The sequence below is a fragment of the Rhinoraja longicauda genome, chromosome 8, assembly GCF_053455715.1.
Source record: "Rhinoraja longicauda isolate Sanriku21f chromosome 8, sRhiLon1.1, whole genome shotgun sequence".
NCBI classification, from domain to species: Eukaryota; Metazoa; Chordata; class Chondrichthyes; order Rajiformes; family Arhynchobatidae; genus Rhinoraja; species Rhinoraja longicauda.
This window is the reverse complement of record NC_135960.1, coordinates 33,548,117-33,566,582: the sequence shown is the minus strand read 5'-3', so window position 1 is coordinate 33,566,582 and position 18,466 is coordinate 33,548,117. Positions and strand designations below refer to the sequence as shown.

At 43.7% G+C, this 18,466-nt stretch overlaps 1 protein-coding gene across 4 annotated transcripts in view; it reads left to right on the top strand.

Moving 5' to 3' along the window:
* adarb1b (adenosine deaminase RNA specific B1b) overlaps window positions 1-18,466 on the top strand; it is a 194,642-nt gene that overhangs the window by 64,599 nt on the left and 111,577 nt on the right. For 3 of the 4 annotated variants that reach the window (XM_078403583.1, XM_078403582.1, XM_078403585.1), the window contains exon 2: window positions 17,103-17,147. The exons of the other annotated variant lie outside the window; for it this stretch is intronic. In XM_078403583.1, coding sequence (XP_078259709.1) covers window positions 17,103-17,147 — 45 coding nt within the window. The remainder of the gene's footprint in view (window positions 1-17,102; window positions 17,148-18,466) is intronic. 4 annotated transcript variants of the gene reach the window in all.

The following is an 18,466-nucleotide window of genomic DNA, read 5'->3' as shown; positions in this document are numbered from 1 at the left end:
AGTTGGCCTACTCCCTTCACCTAATACATCACTCAAAAATTCTACATATATCATTTTTAGAAATTTGAATATGTATGTGTTTAGGAACTTAGCATTACATCATCCAACCTGCACAATCAGCCAACCTCCTGATACATGCTTTACATAATTATTGGAAAGATCTGTCAATGGCTCTCACCAGCACAATTTCAGTGGGAGCAAGCTATTCTTCCATTTTCACATCAATGTATTATTTCCAGAGGAGGCTATTCTCTTTTCCTTTAACACCACCCTGCCTGAAGTCACCAACTGAATGGTGAAGAACCTCTCCGACCATGTATAACACGGCAAAGAGTAGCGGGAAGCCAGAGGATTGGGAAACATTCATAGGACGACAGAAGGTAACAAAACGGGCAATACGAGCTGAAAAGATGAAGTACGAGGGGAAGCTGGCCAAGAATATAAAGAAGGACAGTAAAAGTTTCTTTAGATATGTTAAGAGAAAAAGAGTAGCAAAGTCAAATGTGGGTCCCTTGAAGGCAGACAGGTGAAATTATTATGGGTAACAAGGAAATGGCAGAGGAGTTGAACAGGTACTCGGATCTATCTTCACTGAGACACAAACAATCTCCCAGATGTACTAGAGGATCGAGGATCTAGTGGGGTAGAGGAACTGAAAGATATTTTCATTAGGTGAGAAATAGTATTGGGTAGACTAATGGGACTGAAGGATGATAAATCCCCTGGGCCTGATGGTCTGCATACCAGGGTCCTCGGGTAGATGGCTCTAGAAATAGTGGACGCATTGGTGATCATTTTCCAATGTTCAATAGATTCAGGATCAGTTCCTGTGGATTGGAGGATAGCTAAAGTTAGCCCACTTTTCAAGAAAGGAGCGAGAGAGAAACTGGGGAATTACAGACCAGTTAACCTGACTTCGGTGGTGGGAAATATGCTGGAATCAATTATTAAAGAGGTAATAACAATGCATTTGGATAGCAGTAAAAGGATAAGTCCAAGTTAGCATGGATTTATGAAAGGGAAATCATGTTTGACTAATCTTCTGGAATTTTTTGAGGATGTGACAAGTAAAATGGATGAAGGGGAGCCAGTGGATGTAGTGTATCTAGAATTTCAGAAAGCGTTTGATAAGGTCCCGCACGGGAGATTGGTGACTAAAATTAGAGCACATGGTATTGGGGGTGGGGTGTTGACATGAACAGAAAATTGGTTGGCAGACAGGAAGCAAAGAGTAGGGTAAATGGGTCCTTTTCAGAATGGCAGGCAATGGCGAGTGGAGTGCTGCAAGGCTCGGTGTTGGGGATGTAACTATTTACCATATAAATGATTTGGAAGAGGGAATTAGAAGCAACACTAGCAAGTTTGCGGATGACACAAAGCTGGGTGGCAATGTAATAATAATAATAATACATTTTATTTATATAGCGCTTTTCATATACTCAAAGACGCTTTACAGAGATTTTGAGAACATAGGGAAATTAATAAATAGATAAATAAGTAAATAAATAAATGAACAGAGAAAGGAGACAGTAGGTGAGGTGACCTTCAGTGGTTGAAGGCAGTACTGAACAGGTGAGACTTCAGCGATGTTTTGAATGTGGTGAGTGTGGGGGAGTCTCTAACGGTTTGGGGTAGTGAGTTCCATAGGGTGGGAGCAGCGATGGAGAAAGCCCTGTCCCCCCAGGATCTGAGTTTAGTCCGGATGTGGGGGGATAGGAGATTGGCAGCGGCAGAGCGGAGGGTGCAGGTGGGAGTGTGCCTGTGGAGGAGGTTGGTCAGGTAGGATGGGGCCAGGTTATGGAGGGCTTTGTAGGTTATGAGGAGGATTTTGTACTGGATTCTCTGGGGGATGGGGAGCCAGTGGAGTTTATAAAGGACGGGGGTGATATGGTCACGGATCGAGGTGTGTGTGAGTAGACGGGCAGCGGAGTTTTGAATGTATTGAAGTTTATTGATGATTTTTGAGGGTGCGCCATAGAGGAGGCTGTTGCAGTAGTCCAGACGGGAGGTGATGAAGGCGTGGATGAGGGTTTCTGCAGCTGTGGAGGAGAGGGATGGACGGAGACGGGCAATGTTTTTGAGGTGGAAGAAGGCTTTCTTTGTGATGTGTTTGATGTGTTTGTCGAAGGAGAGGGTTTGATCAAGGATGATTCCAAGATTCCGGATGTGAGGTGAGGTAGATACTGGGAGACCATCAATGTTGAGGATGAAGTTTTGGGTGGATTTGGTGAGCATTTTTGGACCAATGATGATGATTTCAGATTTGTTGCAATTGAGTTTGAGGAAGTTTGATTGAAGCCAAGATTTTATTTCAGTAATGCAGTTTGTCAGTGTAGAGTGTGTGGTGGAGGAGATTGACTTGGTGGAGATGAGGAGCTGGATATCATCGGCGAAGCAGTGGAAGTTGAGACCATGACGGCGGATTAATTGACCAAGGGGGAACAGGTAGAGGATGAAGAGGAGGGGGCCAAGGACTGAGCCTTGGGGGACACCTTGGGGGAGGGGAGCGGTGGGGGATTTACAGTGTAAACTGTGAAGAGGATGTTAGGAGGTTGCAGGGTGCCCTGGACAGGTTGAGTGAGTGGGCAGATGCGTGGCAGATGCAGTATAATATAGATAAATGTGAGGTTATCCACTTTGGCTGCAAAAACAAGGAGGCAGAATATTATCAAAATGGTGTTAGGTTAGGTAAGGGGGAGGTGCAGCAAGACTTGGGTGTCCTTGAACACTAGTCACTGAAAGTCGACGTGCAGGTACAGCAGGCAATGAAGAAAGCTAATGGCATGTTGGCCTTCATAACAAGAGGATTTCGGTATAGGAGTAAAGATGTTCTGCAGTTGTATAGGGCCCTGGTAAGACCACATCTGGAGTATTGAGTACAGTTTTAGTCTTCTAATTTGAGGAAGGACATCCTTGTAATTGAGGCAGTGCAGCGTGGGTTCACGAGATTGGCCCCTGGGATGGCGGGGCTGTCATATGAGGAAAGATTGAAAAGACTAGGCTTGTATTCATTGGAGTTTAGAAGGATGAGAGGGGATCTTATAGAAACATAAAATTATAAAAGGACTGGACAAGCTAGAGGCAGGAAAATGTTCCCAATGTTGGGTGAGTCCAGAACCAGGGGCCACAGACTTCGAATAAAGGGGAGGCCATTTAAAACTGAGGTGAGGAGAAACTTTTTCACCCAGAAAGTTGTGAAGTTGTGGAATTCTCTGCCATAGAGGGCAGTGGAAGCCAAATCACTGGATGGATTTAAGAGAGAGTTAGATACTCATGGGGATAGTGGAATCAAGGGATATGGGGAGAAGGCTGGCACGGGTTATTGATTGTGGATGATCAGCCATGATCACAATGAATGGCGGTGCTGGATAGAAGGGCCGAATGGCCTCCTCCTGCACCTATTTTCTTTGTTTATGTAGCGGGCACTATCCTGAATAACATGTGACATCCTCTCACCTCCTGACTTACTGGCATTCAAGGTGGGAATGCTACACCCATCCCTCCAGTGCTTTGCAACACCTTAATCAAGCACTTTCTTGGCTGGGAGATATTCTCAAAGAGCTACAATAGGCTTTGACCCAATTTGTTTAATCTTTAATAAGAGCATAGGAAACAGAATGTGGTCAATCAAACCCTCAGCTATTTGGTAAGATGGCAGCTGATCCAGACTGCACCTTCCTATACTTATGTGCTCAGGGTATCTGTTTCAAATAAGGTTTACAGATACAGCAGAAACAGGCCCTTCGGCCCACCAGCTCCCTGCAGTCCAGCGATCCCTGTTTATTAACACTACCCTACACCCATTAGGGACAATTTTTACATTTACCAAGCCATTTAACCTACATACCTGTACGTCTTTGGAGCGTGGGAGGAAACCGAAGATCTTGGAGAAAACCCACGTAAGTCACGGGGAGAACGTACAAACTCCATACAGACAGCACTCGTAGTCGGGATTGAACCCGGGTCTCTGGTGCTGCGTTCGCTGCAAGACAGCAACTCTACTCTGCGCCACCATGACCACGTCAGACTGCACTGATTTGTGGTTTCAGCTAAAATAATAATTTGCTTTTCATTCATTGTTCCAAAGTATAGAATCTAATTTTTCCCCACATGATACTTCAATTCTTCCAACAACTTGTTCGATCCCAACCCTCTATGCATCCCTTTCCTGCCATTTGATGTTGTCCTCACAACTTGCAGGTAGGCAGATTCAACCACAGTACACAGTCCCTTTTTCTAAATCACGAATAGAGATAGTGATAGAGTCGTAGACTATTGCACAGTCTATCAACTGTGGTTCAAACAGGTCCCTGTGGTCCCTTGCATGAGTGAGATGGTAGCTGAACTGAGCATAGAAATCGAGACCACCTCTGGTGCAGTCATGAGGAATTGCTAGATTCAGTGCTCTGAAGCTGTTCGGCAGAGATGATGAACACAGGTGTGTAGCATAAGGACCTACTTCATAGTCATAGACCATAGATGTTTGCCCATACCGACCAACATACCCCATCTACATGAGTCCCACCTGCTTGTGATTGGCTCATCTCCCTCTAAACCAGTGGTTCTTAACCTTTCTCCCTACCTGCACCCCCTGCAAAGCACAATTTTCGCACCCCCGACCTACTGCCATGAAAAAATTAAAGAATATTGTTATAGGAATCAATTAAAACATGATACAAAGCTGGGTGGCAGTGTGATAAGTGTGAGGTTATCCACTTTGGTGGTAAGAATAGGAAGGCAGATTATTATCTGAATGGTGTCAAGTTAGGAAAAGGGGACGTACAACAAGATCTGGGTGTCCTAGTGCATCAGTCACTGAAAGGAAGCATGCAGGTACAGCAGGCAGTGAAGAAAGCCAATGGAATGTTGGCCTTCATAACAAGAGGAGATGAGTATAGGAGCAAAGAAGTCCTGCAATTGTACAGGGCCCTACCTAGTGAGACCGCACCTGGAGTACTGTGTGCAGTTTTGGTCTCCACATTTGAGGAAGAATATTCTTGCTATTGAGGGTGTGCAGCGTAGGTTCACTAGGTTAATTCCCGGAATGGCGGGACTGTCATATGTTGAAAGACTGGAGCGACTAGGCTTGTATACACTTGAATTTAGAAGGATGAGAGGGGATCTTATCAAAACGTATAAGATTATTAAAGGGTTGGACATGTTAGAGGCAGGAAACATGTTCCCAATGTTGGGGGAGTCCAGAACTAGGGGCCACAGTTTAAGAATTAGGGGTAGGCCATTTAGAACGGAGATGAGGAAAAACTTTTTCAGTCAGAGAGTTGTGAATCTTGAATTCTCTGCCTCAGAAGGCAGTGGAGGCCAATTCTCTGAATGCATTCAAGAGAGAGCTAGATAGAGCTCTTAAGGATAGCGGAGTCAGGGGGTATGGGGAGAAGGCTGGAACGGGGTACTGATTGAGAATGATCAGCCATGATCACATTGAATGGCGGTGCTGGCTCGAAGGGCCGAATGGCCTACTCCTGCACCTATTGTCTATTGTCTATCCATCGTGGTTTTAATCTTTATTCACCATGTTCCAATTTTATATTAGGGAACCAAATTATTGGCTTGCAAAACACATGTATTTTCAAATTAATAACAAGACTTCTATAATTTCACATGGAGTCTTGTAAGAAACCGTGTTTGAGCATCAAGTTCAATGACTTCGTTGCTGTTGCTTATTATCCATAATGAATTGAAACCTTGGTGTTCTAGAGGAAAGCGCTGCTCGCATATCGTGCTGAGCATCCAGCCGATTTCTGCTCTTGGTTTTTATATGAAGCAGGCACGAAAATCCTGCTTCGCACATATACGTTGTAGCAAAAGGTACTAGCACAGCGAGAGCCTTTTTAGCTAGGACAGGAAATGTTTCCAGGTGAGACGCTCAATAGTGCTCAATAGTGCTCAATATGCCCCTCGATGAACTCCATTTTGATTTCTTGATTGGTTCTCAAATCGATGAGATATTCTTTAACGTCATTGTCGTCATCAATATCCTCCAAATTTATACGGAAATTATTTCTGATCCAGAGATCACACGGCTGTAGCTCTTCACACGAGAAATATCGACTGAATGATGACAGCAGGATTTGTAGATGCTCAATGATAGTCAAAATAAAGTTGGGTTGCAAGGAAGCATTCTCTGTAACCGTTCCCTCAAGAGAGGGAAAATTCACCAAATTTCCATTTCTTACACGCGTAGACGGAATTTCTTTCTTTGAATGCTATTAGCTGCTCACTTGCAGTCACAATAGAGATCCCCTTTCCCTGTAAAGAGCAATTGATTTCATTAAGCGCTGTAAAAACATCAGCCAAATAAGCAAGCACCTGAACAAACTCAGGAGAGTCAAAGTAATTGGCTATTTCTTGCCCCTGCTTTCGGAGAAACTGCTGAATTTCGTCTCGCAGTTCAAACACCCGGGATAATGCACGGCCACGTGAAAGCCACCTCACTTCTGTGTGATACAATAGCATAGTATGTTCTTGACTCATTTCTTCGCAAAGTAACTGAAACAGTCGATGATTCAGAGATCTACCACGAATCATATTCACGGTTTTTACACAAACATCCAAAGTCTTCAAGTTTGGAGACAATGCTCTTGTTACGAGTGCATGTCGGTGTAAAAAACAGTGGGTGATCTTGACATCTGGAATTTCGTTTCTGATTAGTGCCGCGAATCCTGAACGATTGCCTAGCATGGCTTGTGCTCCATCAGTACATATCAAACCAATCATGTTTAGATCAAGTTGGTGTTTTGTGAAGATTTTTAAAATCATATTGAAAACATCTATAGCCTGCGGAGTTAACTTTAAGCTAACATTATTTTTCTGAACATTCCTAAGATTAACAGTCTTTGAAGGCAACATACTCGCAGCCCCAATTGATCTATTTCGCACCCCTGGTTAAGAACCACTGCTCTAAACCTATCCTATCCATGTATCTGTCTTAATGTTTCTTAAACTTTGTGATAGTCTCATCTACCTCCTCTGAGAGCTCATTGAAATCTTTCATGAACCTCTGTGGCAGACAACTTGTTATTTATTGGCAAACCAAAAGCAATCTATCCCATACTCTTTTCATGTATATTAATAATGTCCCTGTTCCAGACCCAAAACCCAAGCTATCTTGTGAATTAAATTGTTCTTGTAGCATCCTGCACCTATTTTCTATGTTTTCTATGTCTAAGTCTATCTCATCAAATGCCTTTTGGAAATCAAAATACCCTGCATTATATCATCCCTTTTGTCCACCCTGTGTATTTCTTCCTCAAAGTGCTCCAACAGATTTGTTTGACAGTATTTCCCTTGGATAAAACCATGCTGACTCTAAATGTAAAATTTTAACCTCATTAATGATTCCAGCATTTTTCCAATGACAGATGTTCGGTTAACTGGTCTTTACTTTCTGGCTTTCTGTGTTCTTTCTTTCTTGAATAGTGGTATAATGTTTGTGTTTTCCCAGACATTTCGACCACTCCAGAACTAAGGGAATTTTGGTAAATTACAACCAATACATGCAATATTTGTGCAGCCCCTTCATTCACAACCCTAGAATGCAGACTGGTGGATCCAGGGGACTTGTGGCCTTTAGCCCGAGTAGTTTATCTAATAGGTTTCTTCAGTCTAAAGAAGGGTCTCGACCCGAAACGTCACCCATTCCTTCTCTCCTGAGATGCTACCTGACCAGCTGAGTTACTCCAGCATTTTGTGAATAAATACCTTTAATAGGTTTCTTCCATTAATTCCTCCCTTCGTATGGCCCTTTGGTAGCTATTATTATGAAATATGCAAAAGACTTTCAGGCCTATCAATAGAATAACAGATTTATTTTTAAAGAAGTAAGTTTTCTCCCAGAACTTCAGATCTGTCACTCCAAAACTCAAGTATATCAATTGTTTATCACACTGGTAATTGCTGCTTGTAAATAGGGCCTCGATTCTGAATGGCGAGGACCTTTGTGACACTAGGGTCATGCGCAATTGGATGCCATTGTGCAGGTAGACCAGTGTAAGGATTGTCCAAACATTTGGTGAAAAATAAACCTCCTTTGACTACTGGCTTTTCAGGACTGCAACCATTTCCCAGTGAGGTAGTAACTGTATGAAACAGTGCCACCTGCTGTCGGGAGAGGGACATGATGTGGCAGTTCAGTTAGTGTGAGATCTGAGAACACTGGATCATTTCTGGTTGAAATCATGACTCCCACAAAATTCTACCTGGCACTTTCTGTCCTGCACTGATGCATTTAATCTCTCTTTTTGCTTAGTATGATATCAGTAGTGCATACGAAGGTATTTATTCACAAAATGCTGGAGTAACTCAGCGGGTCAGGCAGCATCTCAGGAGAGAAGGAATGGGTGACGTTTTGGGTTGAGACCCTTCTTCAGACTGATGTCAGGGGGGCGGGACAAAGGAAGGATATAGGTGGAGATAGGAAGATAGAGGGGGATCTGGGAAGGAGGAGGGGAAGAGAGGGACAGAGGAACTATCTAAAGTTGGAGAAGTCGATGTTCATACCACTGGGCTGCAAGCTGCCCAGGCGAAATATGAGATGCTGTTCCTCCAATTTCCGGTGGGCCTCACTATGCACTGGAGGAGGCCCATGACAGAAAGGTGAGACTGGGAATGGGAGGGGGAGTTGAAGTGCTCGGCCACCTGGAGATCAGTTTGGCCAACGCGGACCGAGCGCAGGTGTTGAGCGAAGCGATCGCCGAGCCTGCGCTTGGTTTCGCCGATGTAAATAAGTTGACATCTAGAGCAGCGGATGCAATAGATGAGGTTGGAGGAGGTGCAGGTGAACCTCTGTCTCACCTGGAAAGACTGTTTGGGTCTTTGGATAGAGTTGAGGGGGGAGGTAAAGGGACAGGTGTTGCATCTCGTGCGGTTGCAGGGGAAAGTGCCCAGGGATGGGGTAGTTTGGGTAGGAAGGGACGAGTGGACCAGGGAGTTATGGAGGGAACGGTCTCTACGGAGCGCAGAGAGGGGAGGGGAGGGGATGGGAAGATATGGCCAGTGGTGGGGTCCCGTTGTAGGTGACGGAAATGTTGGCGGATGATTTGTTGGACCCAACAGTTCTTAATGAGCATTGACGGAAGTGTTCAATGCAATGACTTTATTAATACACCTAACTGAGTCAAATCTAATATTATAGTGGCTTTAATTATAATCCATTTTAGCTCTTTGTGTCATTAGCTCCATACTGTCTGAGAATGTACCATTCTCAAGAAGAAAAAAAGTTTTTATAATAATTTTTCGCATTTTATGTAACAAAAAGGACCAAAAAAAGTATTTGTGACTTTTGGAAAGGTGAGCTTGTCATTGTGGACCACAAACATTTGAAGGATTTTTGTATTACCCTGTTTTTTCGCTTTTATATCATTACAGAAATTTGAGCAATGCACTAAATTCTTGAATAATACTTAGAGCATTTAAAACTTTAATTGATAACTATTTCCTGTACATAATCTTGGACACAAATTTATCCATGACAGTTCATTCAGCTGCTATTCCTACATAACTCCACAATTTGCTCTTGCCTTTGACACCTGATGCTAAAATAGATAATATTGTAGAGAGCGAAGAATTACAGTGGGATCTTGATCAGCTGGTCAAATGGGCTAAGGAATAGCTAATGGAATATAATTCAGATAAGCGTAAAGTGAAACATTTTGGGTAGTTTTACCAGGTTAGGATCTTCACAGTGAGCTCTACTTGGCGAGTGTTGTGGAGCAGAGCTGCGTTGGACTACAAGTAGAAACAAAGAGTCTGAAGAAGGGTCTTGACCCGAAATGTCACCTATCATTGTTCTTCAAAGATGTTGCCTGACCTGCTGAGTTACTTCAACACTTTGTGGTTTTTTAGGATGACGTTCACATAGTTCCCTGAAAGTGGCATGACAGGTAGATAGGGTGGTGAAGAAGGCTTTGGGGAAATTGGCTTTCATCGGTCAGGTAATCGAATGTACGAGTTGGGACACAAGGAACTGCTGGTTTACAAAACTAGACATGAACTGCTGGAGTAACTCAGCGAAGCTAGACACAAAATGCTGGAGTAACTCAGCTGGACAGGCAGCATCTCTGGAGACAAGGAATGGGTGATGTTTTGGGTGACCCTTGATAGGAGACCCTTCTTCAGCCTGATGTCACAGAAGGGGGTGGGACAAAGATAGAATATAGTTGGAGACAGTAAAACTGGTGGGAGAACTGGGAAGGGGGAGGGGATAGAGATGGAAAGCAAGGGCTATTTGAAGTTGGAGAAGTCAATGTTCATGCCGCTGGGGTGTAAGCTATCCAAGCAAAATATGAGGCGCTGTTCCTCCAATTTGCGCTGTGCCTCACTCTGACAATGGAGGAGGCCCAGGACAGAAAGGTCAGATTTGGAATGGGAGGGGAAGTTAAAGTGCTGAGCAACTGGGAGATCAGGTAGGTTAAGGCGGACCGAGTGGAGATGTTCAGCGAAACGAGCCTGCGTTTGGTCTCGCCGATGTGGAGAAGTTGACACCTGGAACAGCGGATACAGTAGATGAGATTGGAGGAAGTGCAAATGAACCTCTGCCTCACCTGGAAAGACTGTTTGGGTCCTTGGATAGAGTCGAGCGGAGTGGTATCGGGACAGGTGTTGCATTTCCTGTGGTTGCAGGGGGAAATACCTGGGGAGGGGGTGGTTTGGGTGGGATGGGACGAGTTGACCAGGGAGTTTTGGAGGGAACTGTCTCTGCGGAAAGCAGAAAGGGGTGGAGATGGTAAGATGTGGCCAGTAGTGAGATCACGTTGGAGGTGGTGATAATGGTGGAGGATTATGTGCAGTATTTGATGGCTGATGGGTTGGAAGTTGAGGACAAGGGGGATTCTGTCCTTGTTACGAATGGGGGGAGGGAGAGCAAGAGCGGAGCTGCGGGATATCGAGGAGACCCTAGTGTGAACCTCATCTATAATGGAGGAGGGAAACCCCGTTTCCTAAAGAATGAGGACCTCCAATGCCCTGGTATGGAAAACCTCATCCTGGGCGCAGATGCGGCATAGACGGAGGAATTGGGAGTAGGAGAAAGTGTACAGGAGACAGGGTGTGAAGAAGTGTTGTCTAGATAGCTGTGTGAGTCAGTAGGTTTGTTGTAGATGTTGGTCAATAGTCTGTTTCCTGTGATGGAGACGGTGAGATCTAGAAACGGTAGGGAGATGTCGGAGATGGTCCAAGTGAATTTGAGTGCAGGATGGAAATTGGTGGTGAAGTTGATGAAGTCAGGGAGTTCTGCATGGGTGCAGGAGGTAGCACCGATGCAGTCGTCGATGCAGTGGAGGTAGTGTTCAGGGATATGGCCAGTGTATGCCTGGAGCAGTGATTGTTCGACGTACCCTACAAAGAGGCAGGCACAGCTGGGGCCCATGCGAGTGCCCATAGCTATGGCTTGGATTTGGGGGAAGTGGGAGGAGACAGAGGAGAAGTTGTTGAGGGCAAGGACCAGCTCTGCTAGGCAGAGGAGAGTATTGGTAGATGGAAATTGGCTGGTTCTGCGGTCGAGGAAGAAACGGAGGGCTTTCAGACCTTCCTGGTGGGGGATGGAGGTGTAGAGTGACGACATACATGGTAAAGTGAGGGAGTGGGGGCCAGGAAAACATTGAGGAGACAAAGCTCGTGTGAGGTGTCTTGGACATAGGTAGCGAGGGATTGGACCAGGGGGGATAGGATGGAGCCGAGGTATGGAAATTAATTCGGTGGGACATGAACAAGCAGAAACAATGAGTCTACCAGGACAGTTCTGTTTGTGGATTTTGGGGAGAAGATAAAATCGGGCCATGCGGGGCTGGGGAACGATAAGGTTGGAGGCTTTAGAGGGCAAAGAGCCAGTAATGGTGTTTGAGATTAAGGCCTGCTGCTCATCTGTGGGGTCATGGTCCAAGGGATTAGGACTCAGCGAGTCAGGGGGCATCTCTGGAAGTTGGGACATTATGTTACTCAATCAGTGCCCCGTTCCTGCCTTCTCCCCATACCCCCTGACTCCGCTATCCTTAAGAGCTCTATCTAGCTCTCTCTTGAATGCATACGAGGGTATTGACAAGATACACAAGCCTAAACTAAGGAGAGGGTGGAAAAGCTAGAAATGTATTCCTTGGAGTACATGTACAGTCTTTTTCCTAGGATGGAGGAATCAAGAAGTTGAGGGCACAAGTTTAAGATGAGAGTGGAAAGATTTAAAAAGAACCTGAGGGACACCTTTTTAACGAACAGGATGTGTATATGGTACGAGCAGCCAAAGGAAATAGTTGAGGCATGTACAGTAACAGAACTTAAAATACATTGATACTTTATTGTCACATGTGCGTGGTGCAGTGAAAGTCTTTGTTTTGCATGCAATATATAAGTGGGGGAGTGGGAGGTGAGGAGAAAGGGAAGCTGGAATAGAGAAGGAGCAGGACAAAGCATGGCAGGTAGTCTGTGAACACAGGTGAGGCATGTAATAGGTGAATATTATTAAAACCTCCCTCACCTGTGTTCATCTATTACCTACCACGCTTTGCCCTGCCCCTCCTCTATTCCGTCTTTCTCCCCCCCCCCATCCCCCAGTCTGAAGAAGGGTCCTGACCCGAAATGTCACCTATCTATGTTTTCCAGGGATGCTGCCAAGTCAGCTTAAGTTTCTTCAGCACTTTGTATCTAAATTTGATCATTTTTGTGGAAATAATTTCTGTCTCTATGTATTTATTTGGTGTATTTTTAGCACATTTATAATTTGAAAAATACACTAATTCTCAGAAGATTACCTCAATGTGTTCTTTTTTGCCTGAAGGGATTTTGTTTTCATTACTTGGATAATCATGACAATGTGCATGTCTTTGGCAAGGATTTGACCTGGCCAGTTCTGGTGGTGAACTGGTCATAGGCCTAAAATATTCAATGTTCTCCTTTTGACATGTTCTTTGGCTATGTGTCCATGATTATTTTCTTTTGTGCCTTGAATTAATTGTCTGCATTAAAGTCCTTTTGCATAATGTCGCGTTGTTGTATTATCAATAACTCTCCCATTTTCTCTTTTTGTTTTGCACTATGATGTTGCTTTTCTCAGCCCATGCTTTTTTCCTCATGCACTGTTAGCTGCAGACTTGATTGCTTTAATTATGTTTTATCAGGCCTCTGGCAAGCTTCAACCGTTAGGTTATTCTGTTGTTTTTCTTCCTGCAAGACTCCAAGGCTAAATGTTCTTGTTTTCCTGTTATTCAGGAAGTTTGGTTGACGCAAAGGCAGTTCCATTTAAGCTGATATCAGATTTCCAGTCATTTCTTTTTTTTCCTAATTTGTTTCTTCCTATTCTTAGTGTGCATGCTAATGTGAGAGCTGTTTAGCATTTATTTTGTGAACATCGACTGCCGTTTCTTTGGGGCTACATGTAGAACCATCTTCTAAGACTTGTTTCCTTATAAGGAAAAGAATGATCAGAGGGCAGCATGATTGTGCATGGTGTGCTACTTGGTATATTAAAAACATATTTTCAGGCAGTTCCTCTACTTTGAGCATTACGTTTCCAAACCAGTTTTGACAGGGAGGACGTGTGGATCGCTTGGTAGCTGGTGCATCCATTCTGTTTATTCCAGGCTTCTATGTGCTCCTATCGAACTGGATTTTGTATGCTGTCTCAGTGACCTTTTACCAAGGATTTCATGAGTAGGTAGGGCTGTTCTGCTTTTTCAAGGAGATTTCAAGAAGACCCTTGACATTTTTCATTTGCCACCGGGTAGGTAATCTTTTGTTGTAATGAGGCTCAGAAAGGAAATTCTATTCTGGGAGTCTGGTGCCAGGCATCAAACTATCTGGCCTATCCATTGCAGCTGACTGAGCATAATCTTCTCCGTATTAGGGATGTTGGTCTGGGGCTGGATACAGAGTTTGCTTGCATATCTTGCCTGTGGATTTGTTAATTAATAAAGTATTTATGCTGCAATATTTAATATAAAAATCAGTGAATTTGAAGGATTTTGCAGAGACTGCATGGTTATCCCTCTCTCCATCCCTCCCCCATCCCAATTCTCCGACTAATTCTAGTCCTCCTGATTAAATATTACTGAACGCACACATTAACCTTCAATATCTCTAGACTCCCTCTTCCCAGACTCTGCCTGAAGAAGGGTCACAACCCAAAACATCACCCATTCCATATCTCCAGAGAAGCTGCATGTCCCGCTGAGTTGCTCCAGCATTTTGTGTCTATCTTTTGTGATATTTTTCCCACGTGCAGAAATGCAGGTATCACTACTGCTTTTTAGGCCATTAATTTTTTTGCGAGCTTTGAGCACTTGAATCTTCAAACACCCTTTTTCTCAAACGGCCAAAGTCTGTGCTGCTGACAGAAGTCAATGCTGAATTTTATTATCAGTGTTTGGTTTCATTGATAGATTTATGATGGTTTAAAATTTGTGTTTTAAATGAACAGGTCCACAACATATCCAATCTTAGTGCAGACCGATGTTAAACAGAAACTGCTGAAGCTGGAATCTTGAGTAAAATACAAAATGCTGGAGTAACTCAGCAGGTTTGGCAACATTTCTGGAGGGAATGGATTAGCAATGTTTTGAGTCACGACCATTCTTCAGGCTGACTGTAATAGGGGAGAGAAAGCTGGAAAAGAGACATGGAATCAGGACCAACCCAGGCAAATGATAGGTGGAACGAGATGGGAGGGGAGAAATGTTAGGCTAGAGGGGGGGGGGGGGGGGGGAGGAAATATGGGTGGAAAGGGACAAGTGTTGGGAAAAGGGCATGATAATGGGAGAATTGGGCACCAGGATGGGGTGGGGGAATGCTTGTGGGACAGAAAAGAGATGTATTTTTATTTAAGGGTAGTTTTGTTTCAAATTAGATAATTCAATGATCATGCCATTGGGTTTTGAGCTACCCAGTGGAAATATGAGATGCTGTTACTCCCACTCATGTGTGGCCTCACTCTGGCTATGGAAGAAGCCCAGCACAGAAAGGTTGCTAATGAGAGGGGGAGTGAAAATGATTAGCAACTGGGAGATCCAGTAGACCTTGGTGGACTGAGGGAAAGTCTTTGGTGAAATGGTCACCTCGTCTATGCTTGGTCCCAGCATTCATTTCCCCCCCTACCCCTGCCCTCCCCCCCCCCCCCCACCCCTTCCACCTATATCCGACCCCTCTAGCATTACATTTCACTCCTCTTTTCTTTATCTGACACCCTTTCGTCTTCTGTTCATTTCCAGCCTATTCACTTCCTCCGCTCATCTGCCAATCAAACCCCCCCCTCAAAAAGTAATCACCTATCATGTGCCAGATTTTGACCGCCCCCCCCTCCCCCTCTTTTCTCGTTTTCTTCCCCATTACAATCAGTTTAAATAAGGCCCCAAAACATCACCTACCCATTCCTTCCATGGTGCCTGACTTGCTGAGTTACTTTGTATAAAATGCAGGTGATGGCTGCATGTGAGCTAATTCGACGGCCAAGCTTAACGTTGTCAGTGAGTCATTCTCAAAAGCATATGAAGAGTCTTCACAGCTTCCCCATAAACTTTAATGTTTTGCAAATTAGCCCTTGCTTTAAATCTGTTAAAATACCCTCCACTTGCAACAAATTCTGCACACTTATTACCATGCTTTTTTTCATATTTTTGAACAGCCAAATCATCAACAGTTTTTCTTTATCATCAAACCTCTTTGCTTGAATCTCATGCTGAAGAGCAAAGCAGCAAAGGCTTTATGGAACTGCAAAAGCATAGTAGAGGAAGAAGAACGAGAAGCTGAAACCCCTGAATCTTAAATGAGATGCACAACAAAAACATTGGCTGCTTTTGAAGGATTTTTTAGGTTTGGCAGTGCTAGAAGAGCAAGATGTAGTAAGATGCATCAAGGCTTCTAGGGGTGTCAACGAGAGTATTGAATGCTTTGTTTAATTTTTACGTGTTTTATAAAAACGTTTGAATGGAAAATCGAACCAGTTACCTCCACCTCAGCAGCATCTATAGATGTAGTTCCATTTACTTCATTGCTGTGAACATATGGTTACCTTATGGAGTCATTTTATACATTCTGGCTTGGAGAGAAGTGGCTACTAATTGTCTGTGAAAATTGAACCCATTCGCAACTCAAAGGCAGTCTGCACTGAAAACATTAATGCATGGTTCCTCATGAGGCTCAGCATATTATTCCTAAAGACAGAATTAGGCTCAAAGTATCAATTGTGATAAAATGAGTAATGTTTTGTAAAGATTCAACGGAACACCGCTGTTTTTGTACACTGTGCTTTTGGGATTTAAAGATTCACAACTTCTGTAGTGGTAAACATTGCACTTCTAATTTCCTTCAGCAAGGCAGTAAAGTCTCATACTTGTTTTAGTTTTTTTTAAACGGGTCGATGAGACCTACTGCTACATTAGTGGTTTCTGACACAATGACCACATAATCCTCTTACCAGGACCTCCATAATCATTTAGTCATGTGGGAGTGCATCCAATCTTTGCTGGAGAATCACCTGCTGTGGTTTGTTTAGCTTCCATGCGAGCATTGTTATCTTTGGTGTACGCTAAGAATCTATTAACATTTTACCAATTACCAAGGCCACATAATCTGAAAACACAGCTTCACTTTTCATAGAATATGAAAGGCAGCTCTTATTCATTTCAATCTTCTTTAACTTCCGTGCAATATCTAAATTGTCTGTTTTTTTCCACTACTTGCCACTGAAAGTGCAAAAAAATGTCCTACCAACCAAATACTGCAGAGATGAAAATCTGGTCCCTGTTACAAAGACATTAATTTATTCCCCAGGTAGATCTAAAACAGGATTGTTTGCAATATTTGACCCTGAGATGAGGTTCATATAATTGCATGCTGTCAATTGTGCATTTTCAATTCTGTAAATATTGCCCCAGTCTGCCACTGCGTGAGCTCAAATATTCTTATGTGGTGCATTGGAATATTTTATTTTGTTGAAGATTATATTTACATTCATTTTTTTGGTATTGTTTAGGTTTGAGAATAAATGCAGCTGCAATATAAGTTGCTTTGCATTTATAAATTTGAGCCCAATACATCCTTAATGTTGGAAACCAGTGCTTTAAGACCACATTTTATGACCCAATTATCCTCTCTCTCTGCAGATCACTGGACCCAAGATATGTTTGGAAGGAAATGGGAGCACGCAGGTACTTAGATTAATTAAGACATTTCAGATGGTGATTTTGCACTGAAACCTCTATTAGATGCATTGGGAGAGATTGTGATGTTATAAATTTGGCTTGTTCAGCCAGCACCATTGGCCCTTTAGTACTACCCTCTTGCAGTCTTTGAATTCTCTTTAAATAGATATTTCATTACTCAATTGTGTAAAGGTGTCATGAGTATAATCTAAATTAGTTTTAAAATCTGACAAAGGGATGTATGCATTTGGTAATTCTGGATAAACATGTTGAATAAATTATTGGTAAATCCAAGGAATCTGGGACAACAGCTGTATTTCACAATTGATTAAAATTAAATGGTATCTGTAGAAACCAGGAACTGTCGATGACGGTTTACAAAAAAAGGCAGAAAGTTCTGGAGTAACTCAGCAGGTCAGGCAGCATATTTGGAAAACATTTCTTAGATGAGGTTTTGAGTTAGGACAATTTTTGCAGACATATTGATATATGACGTCCTGACATGTTACGTCACCTGTCAATGTTCTCCAAGGATGTTGCCTGACCTGCTGAGTTACTCCAGTACTTTGAATCTAGTGTCAGCGGTGGGTAACTTTGGTGAACATTGAAGATTCAGATCAGATAAACAAGTAGTTAAGACTTTGAAAATAAGGAATAATGGAAAGCACTGGCAAATTTGTCATCAGAGCCAAGTTGATCTGTAGATTTTAGTGTGGGCCCAGGGTTTGTGATACTGCGCATGCATTATGCTTTATTATTAAAAAACATTAAGGGAATCAAAGTTTCAGGAAATCATGCTGGAAAACAGTGCTGAAGTCGAAGATCAGCCAGGATAACAATGGTAGCGGGTGCTTGAACGGTCAGATAGCCTACTCTTGGTCTTATTTTTTACTAGACGGGCAGTCTAGTAACCCCCATTGGGTCCAAACATCTTCTGCGGGCTGGGCAACACCCAGTCGGGGCAGGGGGCGGGCGAGGGGGGAGAGGAAAGGGGAGAGGAAAGGGGAGAGGGAGCCTCTCACTCCGGCCCCAGGTGGCCATCGCGGCATCCAGAGGGACCCGTGGACCCATTGGGTGCAAACCTCTCCTGCAGCGGCAGCTGGACGGCAACGGCTGTTGCTTTGAGCAGGAAGAAGCCCCGGTGGACAACTAGCGCGCTTTGAGCGCACGCGCGGATCCGGCGGTCATCTTACGTAAGTATTAGATCAAAGGGCCCCAACTGCACAGGCGCAGACATGTCGGGTTCCAATTGTGACTTCGAACACGGAGGTATTACTGCGCAGGCGCGGCTGACGGGCAGGGCAAGTGGAAAAGGGATTTATTAA